The sequence below is a fragment of the Lethenteron reissneri genome, chromosome 46 (genome assembly GCF_015708825.2).
Source record: "Lethenteron reissneri isolate LAM-NWPU_2019-01 chromosome 46, ASM1570882v1, whole genome shotgun sequence".
In the NCBI taxonomy this organism is placed as follows: domain Eukaryota; kingdom Metazoa; phylum Chordata; class Hyperoartia; order Petromyzontiformes; family Petromyzontidae; genus Lethenteron; species Lethenteron reissneri.
The window spans coordinates 2,409,114-2,432,914 of NC_083824.1; the positions used below are offsets into that span (position 1 = coordinate 2,409,114).

Here is a 23,801-nt window from a genome sequence, read left to right on the forward strand (position 1 = left end):
ATGGCGGTGGTGGCATCCACAGGAGACTATACAACTTTTAAAGCCATTCCCCGTGTTTAGTGTACATGTCGTGCAACGTGTTTGGTATCGACAGGAGTAAAGTTGGACTTACGAACAAATCGACTTACGGATACCTCTGGAACCTAACTCGTTCGTAAGTAGAGGAGTCCCTGTACACGTGGATTACTCCTGTGCCTTAACCGCTTGGTGTTGGTGAATTTAATTGAAATTACCTTTTAAACAAAAAGTGACGTGAGCCTTTAATGTTAGGGGTCGTCAAAACACAAGACGCTACAAAGGTAGGCGCACCAAAATGAGCCACACAGTTATTGATTGCTCTGAACCGATGGCAACGTTTTCATTTGTTTAATTCCTCCCAAACACAGGTCAACACATTAACCGACCGTATTTCTCATAATTTCGCGGGCGAACGATTCGGTCACGTGGATTACCTCCACGTGGAAATCACAAACAACGCCACGCGTTAATGCAGTGTCCGGCGCAACCACTTGGGTATGAATTGTTATAGGCGACAGATCGAATTGGCGTATTCTCTGGATTGTAAGGCGCACTCGCGTAACAACGCGTGTGGAGTGCGTGTGGAGGTGCGTGTTTACCAACAGAGTGCTTGGTACCCCCCTACACCCAAAACCTCCCCACCTCCCCACCACCCGCGTACCCCCCTTACCCGCGCGTTAAATGGCACGTGGCTTGAAGCCAATCAGAACGCTGGGACGTGGTGGTGTGTAATATGACGTTCTAGATTTGAAGCTTTCGTGACTGCAAGAATTCATACTCTTAGGTTTTTTTTTTCCTTACGTGACTTTACCAAAAAAACCTAAGAGTATGTAATATGACGAACATTGGGTACAAGTTGGGGCGGGGGGGGGGCATGTACCAACCCGCATTGACCAGTGCGGTGAAGTACGGTCAAAGGGCAAGTGTGGTTCACACGGTTCGGGTGTCCTCCCGCAGCGAACACAGCGTGGCTGGTGATCGATGTCTGCAGATAATTACGAGACGCACTTATTCCCCACCCCCTCCCCACCAACCCCTCTATCGCGTACCGTGTCAACCCGTACGGTGTGCCCCGTATTCTTGCACAGAGGGATTGAGTTGTCAGGTCCATAAGGCGTACAGGCGTTTCAACATGGGCAACAACAAACACGTCTTTGTTTGTGTTTCTGCCTTGTGATGGGACTTTGTAGGATGAACGTTGAGATTTACAAGGGCCACCGGGTGACCAACAAGGTGTGAATTGGTCTGTGATAAGGCAGGCGCTGATAAGGGGTTGACGGGTTTGTTCTCGTATTTTAAAGCAAATGTTGGGGGTGCATCTTAGAGGGGTCCCGGTAAGCGTGTCACCAGACTTGTCGACTGGCTGACGCCGCCGCGCCTAGCAACGGCGGCGTGACGTCACAATGCACCCGGCTTGGCCAATGAGCGCTCGCGCGCGTGTGCGCCGAACCGAGAGCCGGCAGGAAAGGATCGGCGCCTACCGATTTGGCCGGACTTTTGACGCGACCCCACACCTACAACCGCTGACCGTTAGCTCCATGCCACAAATGCTCTCTTGTGGCTGCTTTACAAGGACTTGTTCGCTAGACGGACGAGCCCTCCGGAGAGCGCTTCTGCCCCGTCGAACGCACCGCAGGTCTTGGGTGCGTCTCACTTTCCGGAAAGTCTTCACGATCCGGGGGAATGCGGTAAATAAACACACGAGTATTGGGCGATGCCTTATTTGCGAACACTCACACACACACACGCGCAGATTTTCGACGGCACGGAATCCTCGCCTATGTGCTGTTGTAGCTTTATATGCTACGCATGTCACACGCACGATATAACTTAACAGCGACCAGTAACGCGAGCGAGGAGGCTATTGTGTGCCGCATTGCATACTCTTTTGCAGGGGGGGTCACGGACACTCTGGAAGCTGGGAGTGTCTGAGAAGTGGGCGGTGGGGGGTGGCTGGTGGGGGGTGGCCCTAAAATTCGAAGGTTTTTCAATATGGCCCTACGTTCATAATAAAGACAATTCATTTTCTAAATCGTCCCCCTCCCCTGTCCTTCCACTTGGATCTGCCACTGGGCTTGTCCCACTAGCTGGATGCGGATTACTCTCCGTTACAAAGGTGACGGAGAGTAATCCGCGACGTTCACTACACCCCACTGCGCTCGAATCGGAGGAAACTCGACGCATCCTCCGTCCGCTGCCGAGCGAGTTGCTGAACCCTCCCACAAGTTTCTCTGCGCAGCCCAAGGAAGTGAAGTACGGATGAGTTTTGCATTTCTGATATTTCAGATCGTGGATTTTTGTCAAATTTTGGAAATGTTTATTTTTATTTAAACTGATGAACGTTTATTGGGTTTAATTGTTTACACACCGAATGTAATACCTTCACGTTTCTAATGTATTTTGTTCAACAAGGCGAGAAATCGGGAGTCCAAGATGAGTCAATTGCAAGAGTGACCTCGGGGGAATTCGTCTGCCAGGAGGTGGCGGTGATTTCCGTTTACGATCCCAATTCAGTAAATTTGCGGCGTAATTCTTCAAGTGTGGACCCTGACGCCGGCACACAATGGCCGTTGCGCCGCATTATTAACGGGGGTGGCCGCCGCTCGATTCGAACTTTGAACCTCTGCTACGAGCGGCAAACGCTCCACCGCTCGAGCCACCTTTGAAAGCATTCGTCGCTGAATCGTGCAATTTGTAACGCGAAGTTGCGAGCGTAAACCAAGTAATTGTACCTTGAACACGAGTGTGCGGCATTTTATCGTCGCACTAATCGGCTTCTAGAGGGGAATATCTTCGATTTGGTGACAACGGGTTTCTAATTCTAGCGCTGCCTTCCGCCGCCGCCTGCCACCGTGACGGCCTCTCCCCACTGCTACATGCCACGTCGTTGATGGATGATGCCGAGCTGCGCGCCTTGACGTGTGATCCGCCGCAAGCATCCGGAAGTCTAATTGGACCCCCTGATGAGCAAGAAGATCACCACCCCTGGCTTCGTGGGAGATCGCTCGTTTTACTCTGCCGTCCCCGAAGTCTGCAACGCCCTCCCAGCCGTCTGTGCTGTCGACTCCCTGCCTGCTGCTCTCTAGTCCAGCCTCAACACCTTCCTCACCATCGCTCACCTACGAGCGCCACGTCCTCCCCACGACCTGAACCTGCCCCACCGTCTCAAGATGCCGTTTTTTCCGTCCATGACGCCGCACCAACGTAAAGTCGCAACCGTGAAGGTTATCGTAGTGGGAGGCTCGGTAGCGCGCGGTCGACAGCGGCGCACGAGGTCCGGCCTGCCTGGCGACCTCGCCGGGCCACACGCGCGCTCGAGGGCTCGCGAGTAACCACGCCGTCTGTCGAGCTCCTCCCCTCTCCCCGCAAGCGCCTGCTTCCCGCACGGCATTGGCTTCAGTCGCACGGCGAGACCCGGTGCTCCTCCCGTTGCAACGCTCGTTGGCGTCCCACGCCGCCGTCACTTTAGCGATCGCAATCATCTCCCCGTACGATGCAGAAGGGTGGGGGGAAGGGGCGGGAGGGGGTGGGGGACAAGGGGGTGTTCGTCGAGCGACGCGAGAGAGCACGCGACCGATCGTGTGCTCTCGCACAATCTCGTCTCGTCTGACAGCCGTCGCTGGCGATGCCCAGGAGGAGGGAGACAGCCGGACGAAGTTGGGTTGCGTTTTGTGTAGGTCCCATGCGCCCGCCCGCCACCCCCCCCCCCCCCCCCCCCACACCGTGCAGCGTCGTCGAACTTTTGGTTTCGTCGGACGGCCAACCACGGTGCGACGTCGCTGGCGAGGTCGCGGCTGTACCCGCGAGGTGACGCGCCCCCCCCCCACCACCCCCGCTCACCCCCCCGGGCCGACGCCGTCACTGCGAGGTGGACGCCTCCGACTCCCTGCTGGGAGACGGCAACGCGAGGGTGAGCACTCGCGCTGCAGCGCGCCTAGAGCAGGGCGGTCTAAGCAGGGGTGACCGCGATGGGCAGAGTGGACGGTGGATGGCAAGAGGCTCCTCTTACACTCGCACATCTGAGCCGTGCCAGCGCGGCAAACGGGTGTTTGTTTCTTTTCTTTCCACTGGCTGCTAAACGAGCCGAGCTGCAATACGAGATTGCTCAGGGGAGGCCCAATCCGGTCGCGTGCGGGGAGCGCGCTCGAAGCGAGCGACGCCTACGGCGAGACCAGATTGGCCCGGTCCACCTCGGCATTCGCGGCGCGATGCTAGGACCGTGTCGGTGCCAGCGGTCGTGCCGCGGCAGCTCCCCGATGTGCGTTCGGGGTATGGGTGTCCACGACGCTTCGCTCCACGTGCCGGGAGGGGTCCTGACGTCACGGCCGTTGGACGTCACGCGCTAACAACCCCCCAAAACACTCGCCGGAGGGGCTCTGCTGATTGGTTTTGCGAAGGAAAGCTTGGGGTGAGCGGTGGGGTGGGGGGGTGTGGGGGGTTATGGGTCAGGGGGGTTATGGGTCAGGGGGGTTATGGGTCAGGGGGGTTATGGGTCAGGGGGGTTATGGGTCAGGGGGGGTTATGGGTCAGGGGTTAGGAGGAGGAGCTGGGGCTTACATTGCGGCAGCCACGGCTTTAAACAAGGCGTCATCCATTCTGTGTTAAGGCGACAAAACAAAAACCAAATCTGAAACCAACGCAAAAACAAAACGAGGGCAGCAAAACGAGCGACGAGGTGACGGGAGAGGTTCAATAGAAGAGGAATTAATCGGGAAACGGAGGGCGGGCGATTAGGACAGGGCGATGTTTTACGGTTGCTGCGATATGGCGACGCCGACGTTGCAATCATGGCTCGTTCCCATCTTATTCAATCTTTCCATTTTCTCGACCAAAATGTTTGTGAAAGAGCAATAATTAAGAGTTCGTAATAACAAGAGTGATTAAAGTTCGAATTATGTGGCTATTACCTGCTAAACGAGTGCCTTGCAAAGCGTGTTCTGGTCCAATTGACGGCACGTGGTTAATCTATACATTAAAAAAAGAAATTCTCGCGTAACTGACGGCACGTGTGTTCGTAGGCACTGTGAAAAAGTTACGGTGACTGGCACGTCCGTCCTATGGCAGGCTTGCGCTGCCGCGAACCGCAGTCGAATGACATTCAAAGCGACCTTCATTCCCTGGCGGCAGGCACGGCGAAGCAACTAAAGCGACACGATTGTGAAAGAAAATTGCCCTAGTTGAGGGAAACCTGCCGTCATGAAAAATCATTCCACCGCGAACCTTCAAATTGTATATTTCAAGATTGTAAAACGATATCGCGGCAACGCTGGCGAGTGTGCATGCGCAGGGGGAAGAGGCGTGCTGCATGCGGATCCTGGGAGTGAGGGAGAGGGGAGGACTGTGGAGAGGTCAGAGGGTAGGGGGGTGAGAGAGCCCTTAACCTTTGACCCGCCCCGCTTATAAGACCCTTCGCATGGTGTGGTGGGGCCGGCCTGGGAGAGGTCGTGGCTGGGCGTGTGGGCAAGGCGAGGTGAGGCCTACCTCTCCTCCTCGGCGACGGCCTCCAGCTCCTGCCGAAGTCTGCACCGTGACACGTGGGGACCCCATTAAGCACAGACCGTCCACAAGCCAGGCTCTTCGTCGTCATCATCATCCACTGCTGGATGAAGGCCTCTCTAAGCCTTCACCATCTCTCACACATTCTCACGAAGTTATTAAAACTACTAAACCAATTTTTATTTTCACCAGGTTAAGGCCCACTGAGCTATGCAGCTCTTTTTCAGATGCGACCTGGCCACAAATGATAGCTCAACGAAGTGGCTTATCACGTGGTAATTTATAGCAGCCAAATGAGCGTTGATTTTAAATGTGGAGGGAAAAACCGGAGGACCCTGCGAAAAATCCACGCGTCCACGGGGAGAACATTCAAATTAGAAATGTACAGGCATCAGGGTCGGGATTGAACCCAACGACCTCCTGTATACTGGGCGAGGACGTTAACTTATCGCCACCGTGGCGTCTTCAGTTAGATTCTCTCCGTTCCGTCTTCGGCTCGACGCGGGTTCGGTGGAGTCCAGCTCAGGGGTCGGCAACCAAAATAACCAGAAGAGACATTTTTTGTCGAATTCGGTTCACAACTCAACATTTCAAGGGCCGCAATGCACTGCGATGAATACGAGACGGCGGTCCTTTATAAATAACGTCACGGAGCAGTCCTCAAAGAGCTTCACGCGGCTCCGGAGCTGCACGTTTTCCAGACCCCTGATCCAGCCCAATCAACAATCCATCCTACTCCCTACGGGCGCTTTCCCTCCTTTGGCCGCCACTCTATCATTCGTGTCGGCCATCGTTTATCCTTCGAGCAATGCGGCCTGTCCAAGCCCCACTGGACTTTTTTGACGGCCGATGTGACGTCTGGAATGTGTACGTCCCCTAATCTACGCGTTCCTCTTCTCGTCTCTCAGTTTGGGAGTTCAAGGGCTCACTGCCCCCCCTACCCCTCACTGCCCCTCCCCCCCACAGCTAGGGGAGGGAGAGCCGCGCTGGAAGTTGAGGAGTGCCCTGAAGCGAATGCTGCCCGCTGGTCACCGCGGTCCACCACAGAGATACGTCCCTTGAGCTTCATCCCTCCCCTGGCTTCATCGCAGGTACGAGTGCTTCTACGGCACTATAATCACATTCCGTCTACTACTGCTGCTCGTGCGCCGCCGTGCAAGGTCCCCTCGTCAGCGTGATCCGCAGGTTCTTTCGTTTTGTTGAAGAGAGAGAAACCGCGGACCCAAAAAAGACGATGCGTTTTGTACAAAATGTTGCACGTGCGCGTATCCATGCCGGATTAAAACTCGCTGGGGTGATCGATGAGCCGATTGGTAGCGCCTCCAGTGGCTGCAAGGGGTGACGCAACTCCATCGCACAGAGCAGCGGTGGCCAACACGTGGGTCGCTAAATATGAATTTGTGGATCTCAGGGATTAATATCCGTGACAAACGCTCACATAAGCACAGACGCCTGTTTTCGTTATGGCTGATGGCAAATAAAAATCCCCGAATTCAGAATTCGTACGCTAAAAAATTACATGTGTGTATATCAACTTCCTCTAAATAGATGGTGCTGGTACTTTGTGTCTCGCATATTCCAGGGTTAAATGCATTCGGATAGCTGTCAGTCAGAGCTTTCTGGTGGAGGCAAATAAAAATCATTGACTAAGAATTAATAATGGTATTCCTTCGTTATTCACAAACTTGCTGTCCGCGAATTTGGCTATCCGCAAATCGCATCTGGAATTCTACACGACGACTGCTGCATCGAGAGAGATAAAGTGATGAGAGATAAAGTGATTAAGAGATAAAGTGATGAGAGATAAAGTGATGATAAAGTGATGATAAAGTGATGAGAGATAAACTGATGAGAGATAAAGTGATGATAGAGAAAGCAATGAGAGATAAAGTGAAGAGAGATAAAGTGATGATGGAGAAAGTGATGATATAGAAAGTGATGCTAGAGAGAGTGATTAGAGATACAGTTATAAGAGAGAATGCGATGAGTTAAAGTGAACAAAGAGAAAGCTTATGTATTTATTTGAGGTAATTCATGAAATAGATGTTTTCGTAGGCCAATATTGTTATCCGCGCAATTTTCCATTCATGAGCCTGTCCGGAACGTATCCCTTGCGAATAACGAGGGAATACCGTACCGTCCATAAGAAACAAATATTTCTACCACAATATATGGCGCGAGTACTTCACGTCCCGCGTATATTACGAGGTTAAATTCATCCGGCTAAACCGGTGGTCAGAGCCCTTGTGGTGGTGGACGACGATGACGGCGGCGGAGCGCGTTGAGAGGCACCGACGTGGATCAGAGCGCTCCGCGGACCGGCCACCGGTGGCACGGAGTGTTTTGGCGAATCTCACGACGCCGCCGATTCCTCGCCGGCGATTCGGCGCGTGCGTCTGCGAGCTTAGGCTATTGGCCAAAGTTGCCTGCAAATTACTCGGTCGGCCGCACGTCACACGGACGTCGCTCTACCGACTGTGAGGACTGGGCAGGTCCCTCCGGAAAGAGACTTGTACGGCGTAAACAGTCGTAATTGTAATCATAGTAACTGACCGATGTTAAAGAATGATATCGATGCATCGTTTTTTTTTTTTGGGCTGGCCATCGAACAAAGACGGTCACCGCATCGCGCACTTTCAGATGCGCTTCTGCAGAACGTCTGGAACGCTCTTCCGATATTAGGAAGCCACTGGAGCTAGACACTTTTAAATAATCTAGATTGAAATGTCATTTCTTTAGAACTGCTTTTTGTGTTTAGTTTGTTGTCCTTCCCTTGCACTTCCAAATATCCACGGTTGGATATTCATGGTGCAAATGAAGTTCAACGTACAGTATTTGCATTACACCTGTGGGTCTCACCTCATTGTTTCGCTGGCTTCCCTCAACTCCTCCTCGAGCCTGCACACATCGTCAGCATCAACATCATCGTTACCATCATCATTAAACACCATCATCACCATCAACATTAACAATGTCTTTTTTCCATTTAAATATTTCACCGGGATAATAACCCTGAGATTAGACACCTCGTTTGCAAGGGTGTCAAGTGACACATTCATAACAAGCTCGTGATGACAACTAACAAGGAAAAGATCCCCCATATAGCCTCAAAAGACTGTTGAGGCAAGTGCTGTTAGCAAGTATGAAAGCCGGAACGGCATGTGAAGGGGTGGGTGGCCAGCACCACGCCCGACCGCCTTTGTCTTGCTAGTAGCGATATTTACATACCGCACCAGGTACTCAGTCGACATAGGGGAGGCCCAGGACCGGTTAAGATATTCGTCACCGGTGTTTACTCTGAGCGGGATTCTAACTCGGGTCGTGGGGTTGGTAGCACGGCACACTAACCACTACACTACCGCTCCCCACACACATAACACATAACCACTACACTACTGCTCCCCACACACATTACACATAACCACTACACTACCGCTCCCCACACACATAACACATAACCACTACACTACTGCTCCCCACACACATTACACATAACCACTACACTACTGCTCCCCACACACATTACACATAACCACTACACTACCGCTCCCCACACACATAACACATAACCACTACACTACTGCTCCCCACACACATTACACATAACCACTACACTACTGCTCCCCACACACATTACACATAACCACTACACTACTGCTCCCCACACACATTACACATAACCACTACACTACCGCTCCCCACACACATAACACATAACCACTACACTACTGCTCCCCACACACATTACACATAACCACTACACTACTGCTCCCCACACACATAATACATAACCACTACACTACTGTTCCTCACACACATAACACATAACCACTACACTACCGCTCCCCACACACATTACACATAACCACTACACTACTGCTCCCCACACACATAGCACACACATAACCACTACGCACACATAACCACTACACTACCGCTCCCCACACACATAACACACACATAACCACTACGCACACAAAACCCCTACACTACCACTCCCCACACACAACACACACATAACCACTATGCACACATAACCCTAGGCCCTACACTACCGCTCCCCAAACACATAACACACAGATAACCACTACACACCAAAACAGACATACACAAACACGGCAAACCGTATACAGTGCAAACGTTTTCAATATTAAACTTCTAAAGTATATATTTATATTCATATTCTTTGGGTCTTTCGGTAAAGCCACGTAAAAAATAATCACAAGATCACGACGTTTCGATCGCAACACAAGCAATCGTTATCAGGTGAGAGCTGCTGAAGCAGGAAGACATATCAGGCGTGAGCGCTGCTGAGGCAGGGAGTTATAAAGGTTTGAGATGGGTGTGGCCCAGGGGTCAGTGGGCGGGGCTAGAGATTAAATTTGCATGTAAAGATAGGAGAAATCTTGATAAACGAAGCTGTGGGGGTGGCCATTGCATTGTGATGTATGCATGCAGGGTTAAATACGCGGTGTCACGGCCAACGCGGCTCGCGCAAACGTGACACCGCGAACACGTGACTAGATAAAACATCGCGCGGCCAGTGTGGCGGGACCCATTGTGCCTCCCAGCAAGAGGGTTCCAGATTCGGTTCCCTACTCGGGGGCCTGCGTAGAGATATTTGTTTGTTGATCTCCCCCCGTTCTGCATTGGGGTTCCTTCAGCCTTCTCCGCGTTCCCTGGCACAGCAGAGAAAACTCGCAAGTGCCACCGGACTTGGCCAACCATCCCAATGCTTTACGACTTTGCTGTTGGTGCTTGCGAGTGCGTGTGCGTACAGTGGAACTTCTTTCGCACCGTACGTAGCCAACCGTGCTCATCGGAGTGTGGCGATGGTTGGACAGCGAGGGGTTGGGGAGACGGTGGGAGAGACGCCAAAGGGGGAGAGAGAGGAATGCCTCGTTTCCACAGGCTGTGGGAACAGCCCTGGCTCTGGGTTGGCACCGAGCCGGACCAAATGCCCCTTTTCCACTGGCACATCTAAGCCGAGCTTGCGCGGGGCCCCTCGCAGCAGGTGGCCGTTCTCCACCGGATAATTGCCGAGCCGGAAACTAGACCATGACAGGGAGGCCTCACATACGTCTGCATGTGGATCGGGCCCAAGCAGGGCCTAGAGGCGGATGGGGCTCCCTCGCTCGGCCCTCGCTCCAGGCCCATCTGAAGCAGGGGAGGGGCAGGATGCGGAGCGAGAGAGGCCCATCCCAGGTGGCCTCGTGGCACGCGGCAGCCGGGCCCTGCCGCTGCGACCGGGCCACTGGGCCACTCGGCTCCCCAGTATTCGTGGAAACGAGGCAAGCAGAGTGCGCGGGACCCCGAGGCAGAGAGGGGAGGTAAGCACGTGGGGGGTGGGGGGCGTGCATGGGGGGGAGGGGGGGAAGGGTATGGAGGGGAGGGATCGGGGGATGGGGGGGGCTGTTACCTTCGCTTTCTCCTGCGGAACCGCGCCTCCTCTAGCCTTCATTGGGGATGGGGGTCAGGAGGTCAGGGGGGGTCACACGAGGTCACATGCGATGGGGCACAACACACGGCGAGGACGCTGGACCGCGGGCAAATAAAAACGGCAACGGCAGCGGCGGGATCGATGGCGGAGACGATGGGGCACAAACATGCAGTGTGGCGCGGAGTGTTGCGAGTGCACGCGGGAGTGTGTGCGGGCGAGTGTGGGCGAGTGTGGGCGAGTGCGGGCGAGTGTGGGCGAGTGTGGGCGAGTGTGGGCGAGTGTGGGCGAGTGTGGACGTGCGCTCACCGCATGACCCCATCGGGGATGTGGATGTGCTCCATGGGCAGCATCTGAGCCAGCTCCACCAGGCTGTGCACGTAGCGGACTTTACTCGAGAACTTGGTGCTGTAAAGACAAAGATCCCCATATAGCCTCAATAGATTGTTGGGGCAAGTGCTGTTAGCAGGCACCTATGAAGACGCGCCTCCGATTAGCACAGTTCAACATATGTACATACGAGACCGCATGTCACACGAGGGGGTGGGTGGTCAGCACGACATCCGGCCGCCTTTGTCTCCCGAGCGGCAATGCATACGCATCGTGTCCGGTAATTATTTGATGCTGAATCGACCTAGGGGAGGCCCAGAACCAGTTCATATAATCGTCACTGGTGTTGGTGGCTAGGAACGGGAATCAAATTCGGGTTGCCAGGTTTGTAGCGCAGCATGCTTACCGCTACACTACTCAGTGCTGCTCACGCGCACACACAGCATCGTCGTCGTCATCATCATCATCATCATCCACGATCGATCCACTGCTGGATGGAGGGCTCCCCAAGCCATCGCCAGCTCTCGCGGCGCCACGACGATCAGTCTCGTGGCCCGGACGCGAGCCCACGGCAACGCTCCACCTGTGGCCCAGTGGAGAGTAACTCTCCACGTGGAGGGGCTATGCAAGATACGACTGACAGCCCCCCCCTCCTTTCTCCCGACTCCACTTTTACTCAAATTGCTACGATGTTTTTAACCCCGTACACAATAATACGTCGGCGATAACTATATATGTGTTATGTTAGTTGCACTGTCTTTTGGGTCGAGAGGAAGGCAGTCTCACAGCGACAGTGTTAATAAAAATATTTAAAGGTACAATTACTCGCAATTAAGTTATCGTGCGTCTTGCTTTCATGCCGGCCCATCGGTCGAGGATTTCCTCAAAGGGGGTGGAACTTGATGGTGTTCTGTTGACACGTTAGCCGGATGCGTTCAATTGGGTTTGGTTCATGGCAGACCGCAGGTAATTTTTTATGAATATTTTTAATTCAGAATTTTTCTTAACATGTTCTTACTTACTCTTTGGCTCTTTCGGTAAAGTCACGTAGGTGTAAAATAAAATAAAATAAATCAAGACGTTTCGGGCGCAACACTTTCCCACCTGATGATGGACGCTTGTGTTGCGCCCGAAACGTCGTGATTTATTTTATTTTACACCTACGGGACTTTACCGAAAGAGCCAAAGAATATGGATTACTGCAGTCAAGAAAGCTTCAAATCATGAGTGATCTTACTTATTTATCTGTTGATTCGGGTTCCCCCCCCTTGTAGCCGACTAGCCCCCTACGCATCGCACAACGCTGCCACATACCCCCCCACCCCAGCCCCATCGTCGCCCCCTTGCCACCAGCCCATCGTCTCTTGAGGCGGCGTCTCGCCCAGGCCCACTTCCCGCTCTTAACGTTCCTGAACCTGCGTACTTGACGCGTTTCTCTGTCTGCCCATGTCTCGGTGTAATTCCAAGCATGTACTTCCCCGTGCTCGCAGACTCACAGCGCACATGCGGACAAACGTTTGCCGTGCGGCTGTACGGACTGTTGGTGTGGGACGTGCGAGCAAGCGAGCACCCATTGAGGCCGGAACATTTAAAAAAAGCCTGGTGGTGGTCGTCTCCGGCAGGACCTTACCATCCCGTGAATACCGCTGAGCACCGCTGAGTACCTGTGAGTACCCGTGAGTCCCCACGAGCATCCCCGAGTACCCCTGAGTAACCGTGAGTACCTGATGAAGGGCCGGGAGAAAGCCAGCACCGTCCGGATGAACCAGGATGGGTGAACGATAACCAGCGACTTGAGGTTCTTCCGTAACCTGCCGGCACAAGCGCGGTTAGAACGGCACCGGATTCAAGGTGGCCGGGCGGCTCGGAGGGCAGAGACGCCGAATCCAGGTTTCAGTCGCTGCCTGTGATTACACCGGGCTCTCGGTTGTCGTGCCTTTAGCCGGGCCACCAACGGCTGCACGAAAAAAATCCCCATCATTCAATTTGTTTGTGCACTTAATTATGGGTGAATTTCATCTGAGCGGCCACTTTGGTTGCGAGCGCGGTGTCCCTCCATTCACGAGCGTTCGGTTTGCTTATCGAAATCTCGCGACGACGCGATTGACACATTTATTATTACTACTACAGGAACTTTTTCGACGGACGAAATCAAATTTCCGTGCGAAACAAAATTTGACGACGGCCTCCACATCGCCGCGCCAGTCATTCCAACTTGCAGCAACTTCTTTTGTTCAGTTGCCTGAAAAGGTCATTTTTTTAAATTAATTATTCACTCCTTTTAATATGATGTTCTTTGTTATAATTTTTTTGCATTGTGTAAAGTGATATAGATGTATATTCTTAGGTTAGTAGTACAGTTGGAAGGACTGTTCGAAGTGGGTGGCCAGCACTTTGGTGGTGATGTTTACACATCGCACCGGGTACTCAATTGAGGCTGAGTCGAACTAAAGACCAGTTCAGATAATCGTCACTGGTGTTGGCCGCGAGCCTATAATCGAACTCGTGTTGCTGAGTTCATAGCGCAGCGCACTTGCTGCTACACTACCGCTCCCCACACACCGAAACACTAACACTTATACACACGCGCATAAACACACGCACTGAAACAGTAACACTTATACACATGCGCAGACACACGCACTGAAACACTAACACTTATACACATGCGCACAGATACACGCACAGAAACGCGACATGGTCCCACAGAGAGACACACTCACACACAGTTATGCACACGTACAGGCACACAGCAAAGCACACATACATAATTATGTACACGTGTAAAGACATTTGCGAGCAGTTATAGACACGCATAGATACCTAAATAAGCACACAACACTCCTGCTTCACAAATATGTCCCTCCATACAGATATTCGAGTATTTTTTACCCATCCCATCAGCCAGAAGGCCTTCTGGGAGTGCACCATTTCAGCAGCATTGGTTCAACGCAGGCAAATTCAGGACCGGTTTCGACACACAGCGTCCCATCGGTAGAGTCAGGTTTGATTAAGCCAACGCCGGTGAACTGCCAGGCGTTCTTACAGGCAAGGAGCCCTCTCCGTTAGACATGGGCCTGAGCTAGGCTAAGGGGAGCGAGCGTGTGGGCGCACGGTCACGCGTGTTCCCTACCGCCGGTCGATCATGGTGTAGCAGCGCTTGAGCCAGCCCAGGCCGGGCATGCGCCGGTGCGGCGTGGCACCGTTGAGGTACACGATCATGTAGTCCTCGGCCACGAGCAGCTCCAGCGTGTTGATCACGTAGCTACGCATGGCATCGCAACGCAACGGCAGCAGCAGCAGCAGGTCAACTCTCACCCCCCAACTACGGCGCAGGAGACACTCTCCCCTCTGGGTGTCTCAGTGGAGACTCTCTCCCCTCTGGGTGTCTCAGTGGAGACTCTCTCCCCTCTGGGTGTCTCAGTAGAGACTCCCTCCCCTCTGGGTGTCTCAGTGAGACTCTCTCCCCTCTGGGTGTCTCAGTAGAGACTCTCTCCCCTCTGGGTGTCTCAGTGGAGACTCTCCCCTCTGGGTGTCTCAGTGGAGACTCTCTCCCCTCTGGGTGTCTCAGTGAGACTCTCTCCCCTCTGGGTGTCTCAGTAAAGACTCTCTCCCCTCTGGGTGTCTCAGTGGAGACTCTCTCCCCTCTGGGTGTCTCAGTGGAGACTCTTCCCTCTGGGTGTCTCAGTGGAGACTGCCCCCTATTGATTTCTCAGTAGGGACCAGTGTGTGCCTTCTCTATTTGTTTATTACAAGGGTAACATTTATCGTCCGAATTTGCAAACATTACGTGCAAATTTCTCAATTGGAATTTGCATATCAATCCGCGCCTCCAATTAGCACGGCTGGCTATGTACGGTGCGAAAGAAGTTCAACGTGCTGTTCTGCTCCGGTGTGTCTCTGTGCCGCTGTGTCTCTGTGCTGCTCTGTGTGTCTCGGTCCGTTAGCTTCGTTCTATGGGTCTGTGTGCTGTGCCGCTCACAGGAAGAGGTTCTCCATGATGTAGCTGTAGTTGGGCTGCCGACTGTCCGGCATGTAGCAAGCGGCGAACACGATGATGGCGTTGAGGCCCTCTCCGTAGTAGCCTGTGGTACACACACACACAAACAGACACACGCACACAGATAGACACATGCACACAGATAGACACATGCACACAGACACACACACACAGATACACACAGACATACACACACAGACAGACACACAGACACATACAAAGAGAAAAACAAGGATCCCCCGTATAGCCTTAACAGACTGTAGGGGCAAGTGCTGTTAGCGAGCACTTATTAAGCCCGGCAACGGTACACGAGGGGGTGGGTGGCCACCATCACACCAGGCCGCCTTTGTCTCCCCAGTGGCGATGTTTACACACTGCACCAGGTACTTATTTGAGGCTGAGTCGACCTAAGATAGTCCCAGGACCGATTCAGATAATCGTCACTGGTGTTGGCCGTGAGTGGGAATTGAACTCAGGTCGCCGGGTTCGTTGCGTATCGCACTAACTGCTCTGTCACCGATCCGATAGACGAACATCCTCCGTTGAGTGAAGCCATACAATCAACACCAGATGGGAATTGGGAGCTAAAGTCCACGATGCAGCAGGGCGATATCCGGCCAATACTTTACCAGCAATTGTTGCCAGAAATATTTGGTGAAAAGTGAGCTAAGTTTTTCCCAATCCTGGCCCGCTGGCTGCAAAACGTAATAATCTGTCGCAACGTTATATCTCTAACCCTAAAATAGTTTACGACAGCCCAAATTCCGTGAGCAACTTCACCACAGCCATCGTGCGAGTTGAACACCGTGGAACAAGCGCCTGATTTGACGGGAGTATTTCAACCGCTGACTTCGCGAACGAGGCCCAGCAGCGGCGCGCCGGCGGTGGCTCACCACCGTGCGACAGCACGCGGCGGTACGGCTCGATGGCGGACATGTCGATCCGGTACTCCTGCTCGCCGATCACCACCGAGCGCCACAGGCTCGCACCGCCGCCCCCCGGCGCCGCGTCGTTGTCCCCGCCGCCGCGATCCGAGAGGCCCGGCGGGGCGCGATCTCCTCCGCCGCGGCCCTTTATCGGCGTGTCGTCTGCGCGCGTCACACACGCACGCACGCAGGCGTGAACATGCACACGTGCGTACGTATGTACATATGTTGAACTTCTTTTGTACTCATATGTAGCCAACCGTGCTCATCAGAGGTGCGGGGGAAGGACAACGCAACATGCACACGTGTATAGACACGCACGCACATGTGTAGACACACACGCACGTGTGTAGACACACACACGTGTGTAGACACGCACGTGTGTAGACACGCACGTGTGTAGACACGCACGTACGTGTGTAGACACACACGCACGTGTGTAGACACACACACGTGTGTAGACACGCACGTGTGTAGACACACACGCACGTGTTCAAGGTATTTGTCATGGAAACAAAGATGCCCCTGCCCTCCCCACCACCCCATAGCCTTAATAAACTTTTGGGGCAAGTGCTGTTAGCGAGCACCCCACTAGGTACTCATATAAAGCTCAATCGACCCAGATCCGGTTCACTGTTATTGGTCATAAACAGGAATCTAATTCAGGTCCCTGCTTACCGTGACACTACCGCTCCACGACACAGGAAGAGACACACACACGCAAATAGAGATCCCCCGCATGGGCATGCAGACGGCTGGGGCGAGCGCTGTTAGCGAGCACCGATCTATGCCAGCTTGGAGTATGGGGAGTGGTGTGGTCAGCGCCACGCCTGGCCGCCTTGGTCACTGCACCGAGTACGAGCGGAGGCCCAGGACCGGTTCAAATATCGCTCGCTGCCGATGCTAGGTGTGACCGGGAATCGAACCCAGGTTGGTGGATTCATTGCGCAGTTCGGCAACTGTGAGTGTAAAAAGGCTCGTGAAGGAAGCTACTGGGCAGTTGGAGGCAGCTGCCCTCATGCAACAGCGGAGGGCATAGGGAGCGATGCTCGGAGCGGAGCACTGGGTGGCTAAGACGCATTGAGGTGGCACAGGTGGTTGATCTACCAGTCGTCTCAGTCACCCCATAATGCCCCGGTCTGTCAGGTGACCTCCTGCACCGAGGGGGCTGGCACATTAGTCAGCTCATAACACCCGGCCGGGTCTATCCCAGCGAGCTTTCCACACTTCATGTGACAGCCTCGAAGTGTACCTAGACTGACACAAGCACTGCGGTGTCGTCACCGCCACATAGTGACGAACGGCGGTCGTCGTTGTTGCCGCGTGCGCGTGTCCGTGCGTGTGTCCGTGCGTGTGTCCGTGCGTGTGTCCGTGCGTGTGTCCGTGCGCGCACGTCCACTCACCCTCCCACTCGAGCTCGTTGCCCGGCGTGTACTCGATGGAGTCCGCCTCGTCAGGGGTGTCCATGCCGTCCACGTCGAAGTCGAGGTCGTCGGGCGTGTCGACGCCACCGTCGTCCGACAGCAGCGAGCCCTCGCTGCGGTCCAGCGACAGGCTGATGTCCGGCGCCTGCAGCTTGCGTCGCCGGGACGACGCGCCGGCGGCCCCGCGGCCTTCAACGCCGCCGTCTGAGACGCGCCGGGGCACGCGGAGGAACGGGCAGGTGGGCACGCACGCGGTTACGCACAGACACGGGACGACGGGTGTAGATGCAGACGGATGCAAGATGTTCGCACACGTGCATACAACCGGACACACACACACACAGATATATACAGATACAAAGACAAAGATCCCCTGTGTGGCCTTAACAGACTGTTGGGGCAAGTGCTGTTAGCGAGCACCTATTAAAGCCGGCATGGCACACGAGGGGGTGGGTGATCAGCACCCGCCCGGCCGCCTTTGTCTCCCTTGTGGCGAAGATTACACATCGCACCAGGTTCTCACTTAAGGCTGAGTCGGGTTAGGGCAGGCCCAGGATTGCTTCAGATAATCGTCACTGGTGTTAGTCATGAGCGGGAATCGAACTCGGGTCACCGGATTCGCAGCGCGCTAACCGTGACAGCTATCACTTCCGACACAGAGACATATGTACAGATACACGCACATAGACACATGCAGACACGTAGAGAGACATACAGACACGTAGAGAGACACACAGATGTTGCACCGACATAAACATACACAAATGTACGGACACAGACGCAGATGGACGCACACAAGCACGCGCACAGATACGCACACCGATGCACGCGAGGTCATGAGTGTGTGCGCACGACTGCGTGAATGTGATAGGTGCTCGCTAACAGACGTTACTTCAGCAGTGATAAGTATTCAATTGGGTGATATTTGTCTTTGTGTGTGTCTAGGGAGATCATTGGTGATCCTGACTTAACGTGTTCTTCACGTGTTCTTAACGTGTTCTCACGAAGGGCATCCCAACAGTCTCTGCAGCTTAACGGGAGATCTGTGCGAGGTCTGCGTGAGGAATCCGTTAGTTATGGTTCAAATAAAGAGCTTCATTGCGAGTTTTGTGAAGAACGATGCAGTCATGATTATTATGCCCTTTATACAGGAAAGCCTCGGCTTAGCCTCAAGACCCCTCTTGAGGAGGGTCTTGCCACATTGGGACGGTTGTCCGAGTCCGCGTGCTCGGCTTCGCGTGCGCGGAAGCCGCGGAGTTGCCGAAAAACATTTTTTCACAGAGATGGCTTCAATAATCCACTGGTGTACTGTACTGCCATCTCCTGGCCACCGCTTGGCATTAATGATCGCCAATGGCCCTTTGAAATCTGGCTCTCTGCTGATTAAACTAATTATCCGGTGATGCTGCTGCGATGGCAGTGGTACACAAGCACAAATAACAAAACCCTCAACCTTCTAAAAGGAAAACATATCATAGACGTTTCGGGCAATAACCCTTCTTCATAGCACATGACGAATGACCTCTCCAAGGTCAACTTGGTCTCTCCTAGGTCAATCTTAGCACCTGACAATGAGCACCTGGTGAAAGGGGTTCAAGAGAAACAAAGGTGGCTGGGGCAGGTAGGAGGAAGGATGCGATGGTGGTGCTGGGGAGCTGGCTCCATCCCAGCTGGGCTTTGCGTGCCAGGGCCCGGCCTTAGCCGGCCGTGGGGGTGCGCGTTAACGAGCCGCTCTGCGCGGCCGCCGCTGGCGGCGCGTGCCGGGCGAACAAAGCCGGGCCTTGTTATTCGCGTGCGTGCCTCACCAGAGCCTCTGAAATCCCCCTCGGGGGAGGACCCCTGCGGATCTAGGGGGTACGAATGCTCCATGTCCCCGTCTTCTGGAAGGGGCCTTTAACGCACGCACACACACAACAACAGAGAGACCACCCGTGCATAGCGTTAACAGGCTGTTGGGGCAGATGCTGTTCAGGAAGGGGCTGTGTAAAGACCGGAACGGCACGCAACAGGATGGGTGGTCAGCACCATGCCCGGCCGCCTTTGTCTCCCCAGTGACGATGTTTACACACCGCAGCAGCTTACTTATTTGAGGCCGAGTCGACAAAGGGGAGACCCAGAACCAGTTCAGATCATTGGTGTTGGTGGCCGTGAGTGGGAATCGAACTCGGGTCGCCGGGTTTTCAGCTCACCGCGCGAACCAATGTGCCACAGTTTGTTGTCCTTCCCCCGCACCTCCGATTAGCACGGTTGGCTAACGAGGGGTCATCCATTTAGTACGTACGCATGGAGTGGGGAGGGGGGGTTAACTCAAATGCGCTCGCTTGCGTATGGGGGGTCCACTGACAATGTACGAACGCATAGGAAATGGCGGGGGGGGGGGGTGAAGCCTCAATCATAATTTGTCTACATTGGCCTTCAAACACGTTAATATTATAAATCCTTGATTGTTTCTGTGTGGATTAAATATCGGCCGTTCTATAGGATTCGGGGGGGGGGTACGTCAAGCGTACGTACGCAGGTGGGGGGGGGGGGGTGTAAAAAGTCCGCGTGCGAACAGGGAGGGGGGGAGGGGTCAAGTTGACAGATTTTAGGTACCTACTCAATGGATGGCCCCACTACGGTGGCGAAAGAAGATCAACATACAAACACACACACACAGACATACACAGAGACAAAGATCACCTGTATACCCTTAACAGACCGTTGGGGCAAGTGCCCTTTAGCAAGCAGCAGACACTGTCATTGGTACTGATGAAACATCTCAATGGAGCGACCCTGCTGAAGACAAAGCTTTAGACTCAGTGTGTGTGGCCTTCCTACGAGGTTGACATTTTTATAAATATGATTTTTAGTTTGCCAGGTAAAGGCCCAACGTGCTCACCAGCTTTTTTTCTCAAAAGCGACCTGGCCACAATTGAGAACTCAACCAAGTGGCTGATCGTGGTATGGAAATGTATAGCAGCCAAATAGTCTAAACGCGTGTGTGATTCTGAATGTGGAAAAACCCGGAGGACCCGGAGAAAAATCCACGCGACCACGGGGAGAGAAAGACTTGCCAACTCCAAATATACAGCAAGCGTCAGGGTCGGTATTGAACCCATGTCCTCCTGTACACCAAGCGAGGTAGTTAACATCCCGCCATAATTATTATACACATTAAGGCGCATGGATACACATATTACAATATACCACCTGGAACATCCCTCGTGATGGTGGTGCGTCTCATTCACAAGGGTGTCCATCGCTGCCGCACGACTCGCCATGACCCCTGGGTATTGTAGTGCCCCTACACCGCGCCTCACGATCTCCGCCGCTCCAGAGGAATCGAACTCTCTCCCTGCCCTCTCGTGTGTCCGTGACCCCCGCTTACACTGCATCGTCGTCACCATCGTCACCGTCATCATCATTAACACCCACAATGAGAATCAGGGCTTCGTGTCAGCCCGACCTCTCCAGGTCCATGTCCACACACCGCACCCTGCATCACCATCTCGCTGTGGCCACCTGGGCCACTCTACCAGCGACCCGCAAAACTATTACCGCACCCGGCACACCACATCCACACTGACCATCTCGCTGTGGCTTCTACAGTCACGTGCCGCCTAGTCCCGTCCATAAGAGCGACTCGGGTAAGGTATGTGAGAAATTGAGCCCTGATAAGAGCATCAGTTACTAAAACAACAGCGGTCCTGCTGGGTTCCCACGATGACCGTGAAACCAATAACGGGCAGCAGCAGCAGCAATCGGTGCAAGCGGCAGGCGAAAGGCGAACAGTGACAACAATCCGCAGCGCTGCCTTTGTTCCATTCTGCTGCCACCGTTTGTTCGGTGGGGAAGCCCTCGGGGCGACCCCGCAGAAGCCTCGGACATGACCCGGACCTCATCGTCCAGCAAGCAAAAGAGTCGGCGCGCAGCGACCACGGGCAGACGGAGAGATGGACAGACACACACACAGATGAACAGACACACACACAGATGGACAGACACACACACAGAGGGACAGACACACACAGATGGACACACAGACAAAGATGGACACACACACAGATGGACAGACACACACACAGATGGACAGACACGCACAGATGGACAGACACACACACAGATGGAAAGACACACACAGATGGACAGACACACACACAGATGGACAGACACACACAGATGGACAGACACGCACAGATGGACAGACACACACACAGATGGACAGACACACACACACAGATGGACAGACACACACAGATGGACAGACGCACACACAGATGGACAGACACACACAGATGGACAGACACACACAGATGGACAGACACGCACAGATGGACAGACACACACAGATGGACAGATGGACAGACACACACAGATGGACAGACACACACAGATGGACACACACAGATGGACAGACACACACACACAGATGGACACACACACAGAGATGAACAGACACACACAAAGATGGACAGACACACACAGATGGACATACACAGATGGACAGACACACACACAGATGGACAGACACACACACAGATGGACACACACAGATGGACAGACACACACACAAGCCAGACGTACTTCACGCATTGGCACACACACACGGGGGGGGGGGGGGTGTGAACGGATAGACGGACGAAGCGGACAGAGTGCACGACACGGATGGACACGCACAGCAGACACGCCCCACGGGAGAGCACACAGACTGCCACGCTGATGGACAGACGAGCACACGGATGGACACGCGGACAGATCTCTGAACGGGCTCGCTGGCACGGGGGGCTCAGTGGACACATAACAACAATCAACAATCGCGTGGAAGCGCAGGGCCACTGAGCACTGCACTGTACTGGCAGCGTCTCAAGATGCTGCAGGGGGAGGGCGGGTTCAGGGGGGGGGGCCGGGGGGGGGGGTGCAGGGCGAGGGGCCGGGGGGGTGCAGGAGGAGGGGCCGGGGGGGGTGCAGGGGGAGGGGCCGGGGGGGTTCAGGGGGAGGGGCCGGGGGGGTGCAGGGGGAGGGGCCGGGGGGTCCAGGGGGGGGTTCAGGGGGAGGGGCCGGGGGGGTGCAGGGGGAGGGGCCGGGGGGTCCAGGGGGGGGTTCAGGGGGAGGGGCCGGGGGGGTGCAGGGGGAGGGGCCGGGGGGGTGCAGGGGGTTCAGGGGGAGGGGCCGGGGGGTGCAGGGGAGGGGGGGTTCAGGGGGAGGGGCCGGGGGGTGCAGGGGAGGGGGGGTTCAGGGGGAGGGGCCGGGGGGGTGCAGGGGAGGGGGGGTTCAGGGGGAGGGGCCGGGGGGGTGCAGGGGGTTCAGGGGGAGGGGCCGGGGGGGGTTCAGGGGGAGGGGCCGGGGGGGGGGTGCTGGGGGGGGAATAAATCCGACGAGGCCGCTGGGAACAAATTCCTGGCGACGAAACGAAATGGGCGTTAAAGACGGAGCGGTGGGCCAACGTTGGCCCGACGTAGCGCTAACGTCGGGCCAACGTTGAGCTAACGGTTCCCAACCTCGTGCTGACGTTGACCCAACGTTGGCCCCAAGCCCACGCACCCAACGCTGCCACGTCTATTGACTGGGTCGCGACATCGTCACAAGCGCTGCGAGCCCAGAGGCCGCGTCGCCCCCCCCCCCCGCCCGCACTGCGCCCTCCCCTAACGGAGACGATGGCGAGGGAGGGATGATGATGGTGGTGATGATGATGGTGGTGATGATGATGATGATGAGTAAATATTAGAATGTGGATGATGAGCGCTGGTGAGTATGAGGAGGAGCGGCGCGAGGTTTCACCGTCGGAGCGTGACGCGAACTCTCCCGCCGCGAGCGATGCGCGGCCCCGTCCGAGGCTGCGGCTTGTGTTTGTTATTATTTCTCTCGCGGCTCCTCGCGGCTCCTCACGGGGAGATCACCGGCGGCGGGGCTCGTCAACAAGGCGCGCGAACAGCGCAGCGCCCCACAGGAGCCTCCTCCCCCTCGGCGTCGTCATCGCCGCGTCATCATCCGAGCTCCGCCCCCACGCACGCACGTGGCGCGTCACCGCGTGATGCAGCGCCCAGGCCTCGAGCGGCAGCCACGCGCTCCCCTCTCTCTCCTCGATCTCTCTCTCTTTTTTTTAATAATTTTTTTTTTAAAACGGGGCTTTATGTAGCCCTCGTTCGCTCTCTCCCTCGCTCACTCTCTCGCTCTCTCGTTCTCTCTCT

At 54.7% G+C, this 23,801-nt stretch overlaps 1 protein-coding gene across 7 annotated transcripts in view; it reads right to left on the reverse strand.

The window, feature by feature from the left end:
* Nucleotides 1–351: 351 nt before the first annotated feature.
* Nucleotides 352–23,801, reverse strand: part of LOC133354293 (protein prune homolog 2-like) — a 53,168-nt gene continuing 29,718 nt past the window's right edge. For 2 of the 7 annotated variants that reach the window (XM_061571033.1, XM_061571034.1), the window contains exons 4-15: nucleotides 19,437–19,522; nucleotides 17,611–17,835; nucleotides 16,175–16,369; nucleotides 15,264–15,366; nucleotides 14,415–14,546; nucleotides 13,006–13,092; nucleotides 11,261–11,359; nucleotides 10,934–10,969; nucleotides 8,374–8,412; nucleotides 5,500–5,538; nucleotides 4,576–4,614; nucleotides 352–3,907 (exon numbers count right to left, since the gene is read on the reverse strand). In XM_061571033.1, coding sequence (XP_061427017.1) covers nucleotides 3,877–3,907; nucleotides 4,576–4,614; nucleotides 5,500–5,538; nucleotides 8,374–8,412; nucleotides 10,934–10,969; nucleotides 11,261–11,359; nucleotides 13,006–13,092; nucleotides 14,415–14,546; nucleotides 15,264–15,366; nucleotides 16,175–16,369; nucleotides 17,611–17,835; nucleotides 19,437–19,522 — 1,111 coding nt within the window. In that variant the 3' untranslated portion in view covers nucleotides 352–3,876. Of the gene's footprint in view, nucleotides 3,908–4,575; nucleotides 4,615–5,499; nucleotides 5,539–8,373; nucleotides 8,413–10,933; nucleotides 10,970–11,260; nucleotides 11,360–13,005; nucleotides 13,093–14,414; nucleotides 14,547–15,263; nucleotides 15,367–16,174; nucleotides 16,370–17,610; nucleotides 17,836–19,436; nucleotides 19,523–23,391; nucleotides 23,617–23,801 lie in introns of those variants that run through there. The other 5 variants (XM_061571039.1, XM_061571035.1, XM_061571036.1 and 2 more) reach the window with 5 other exon arrangements.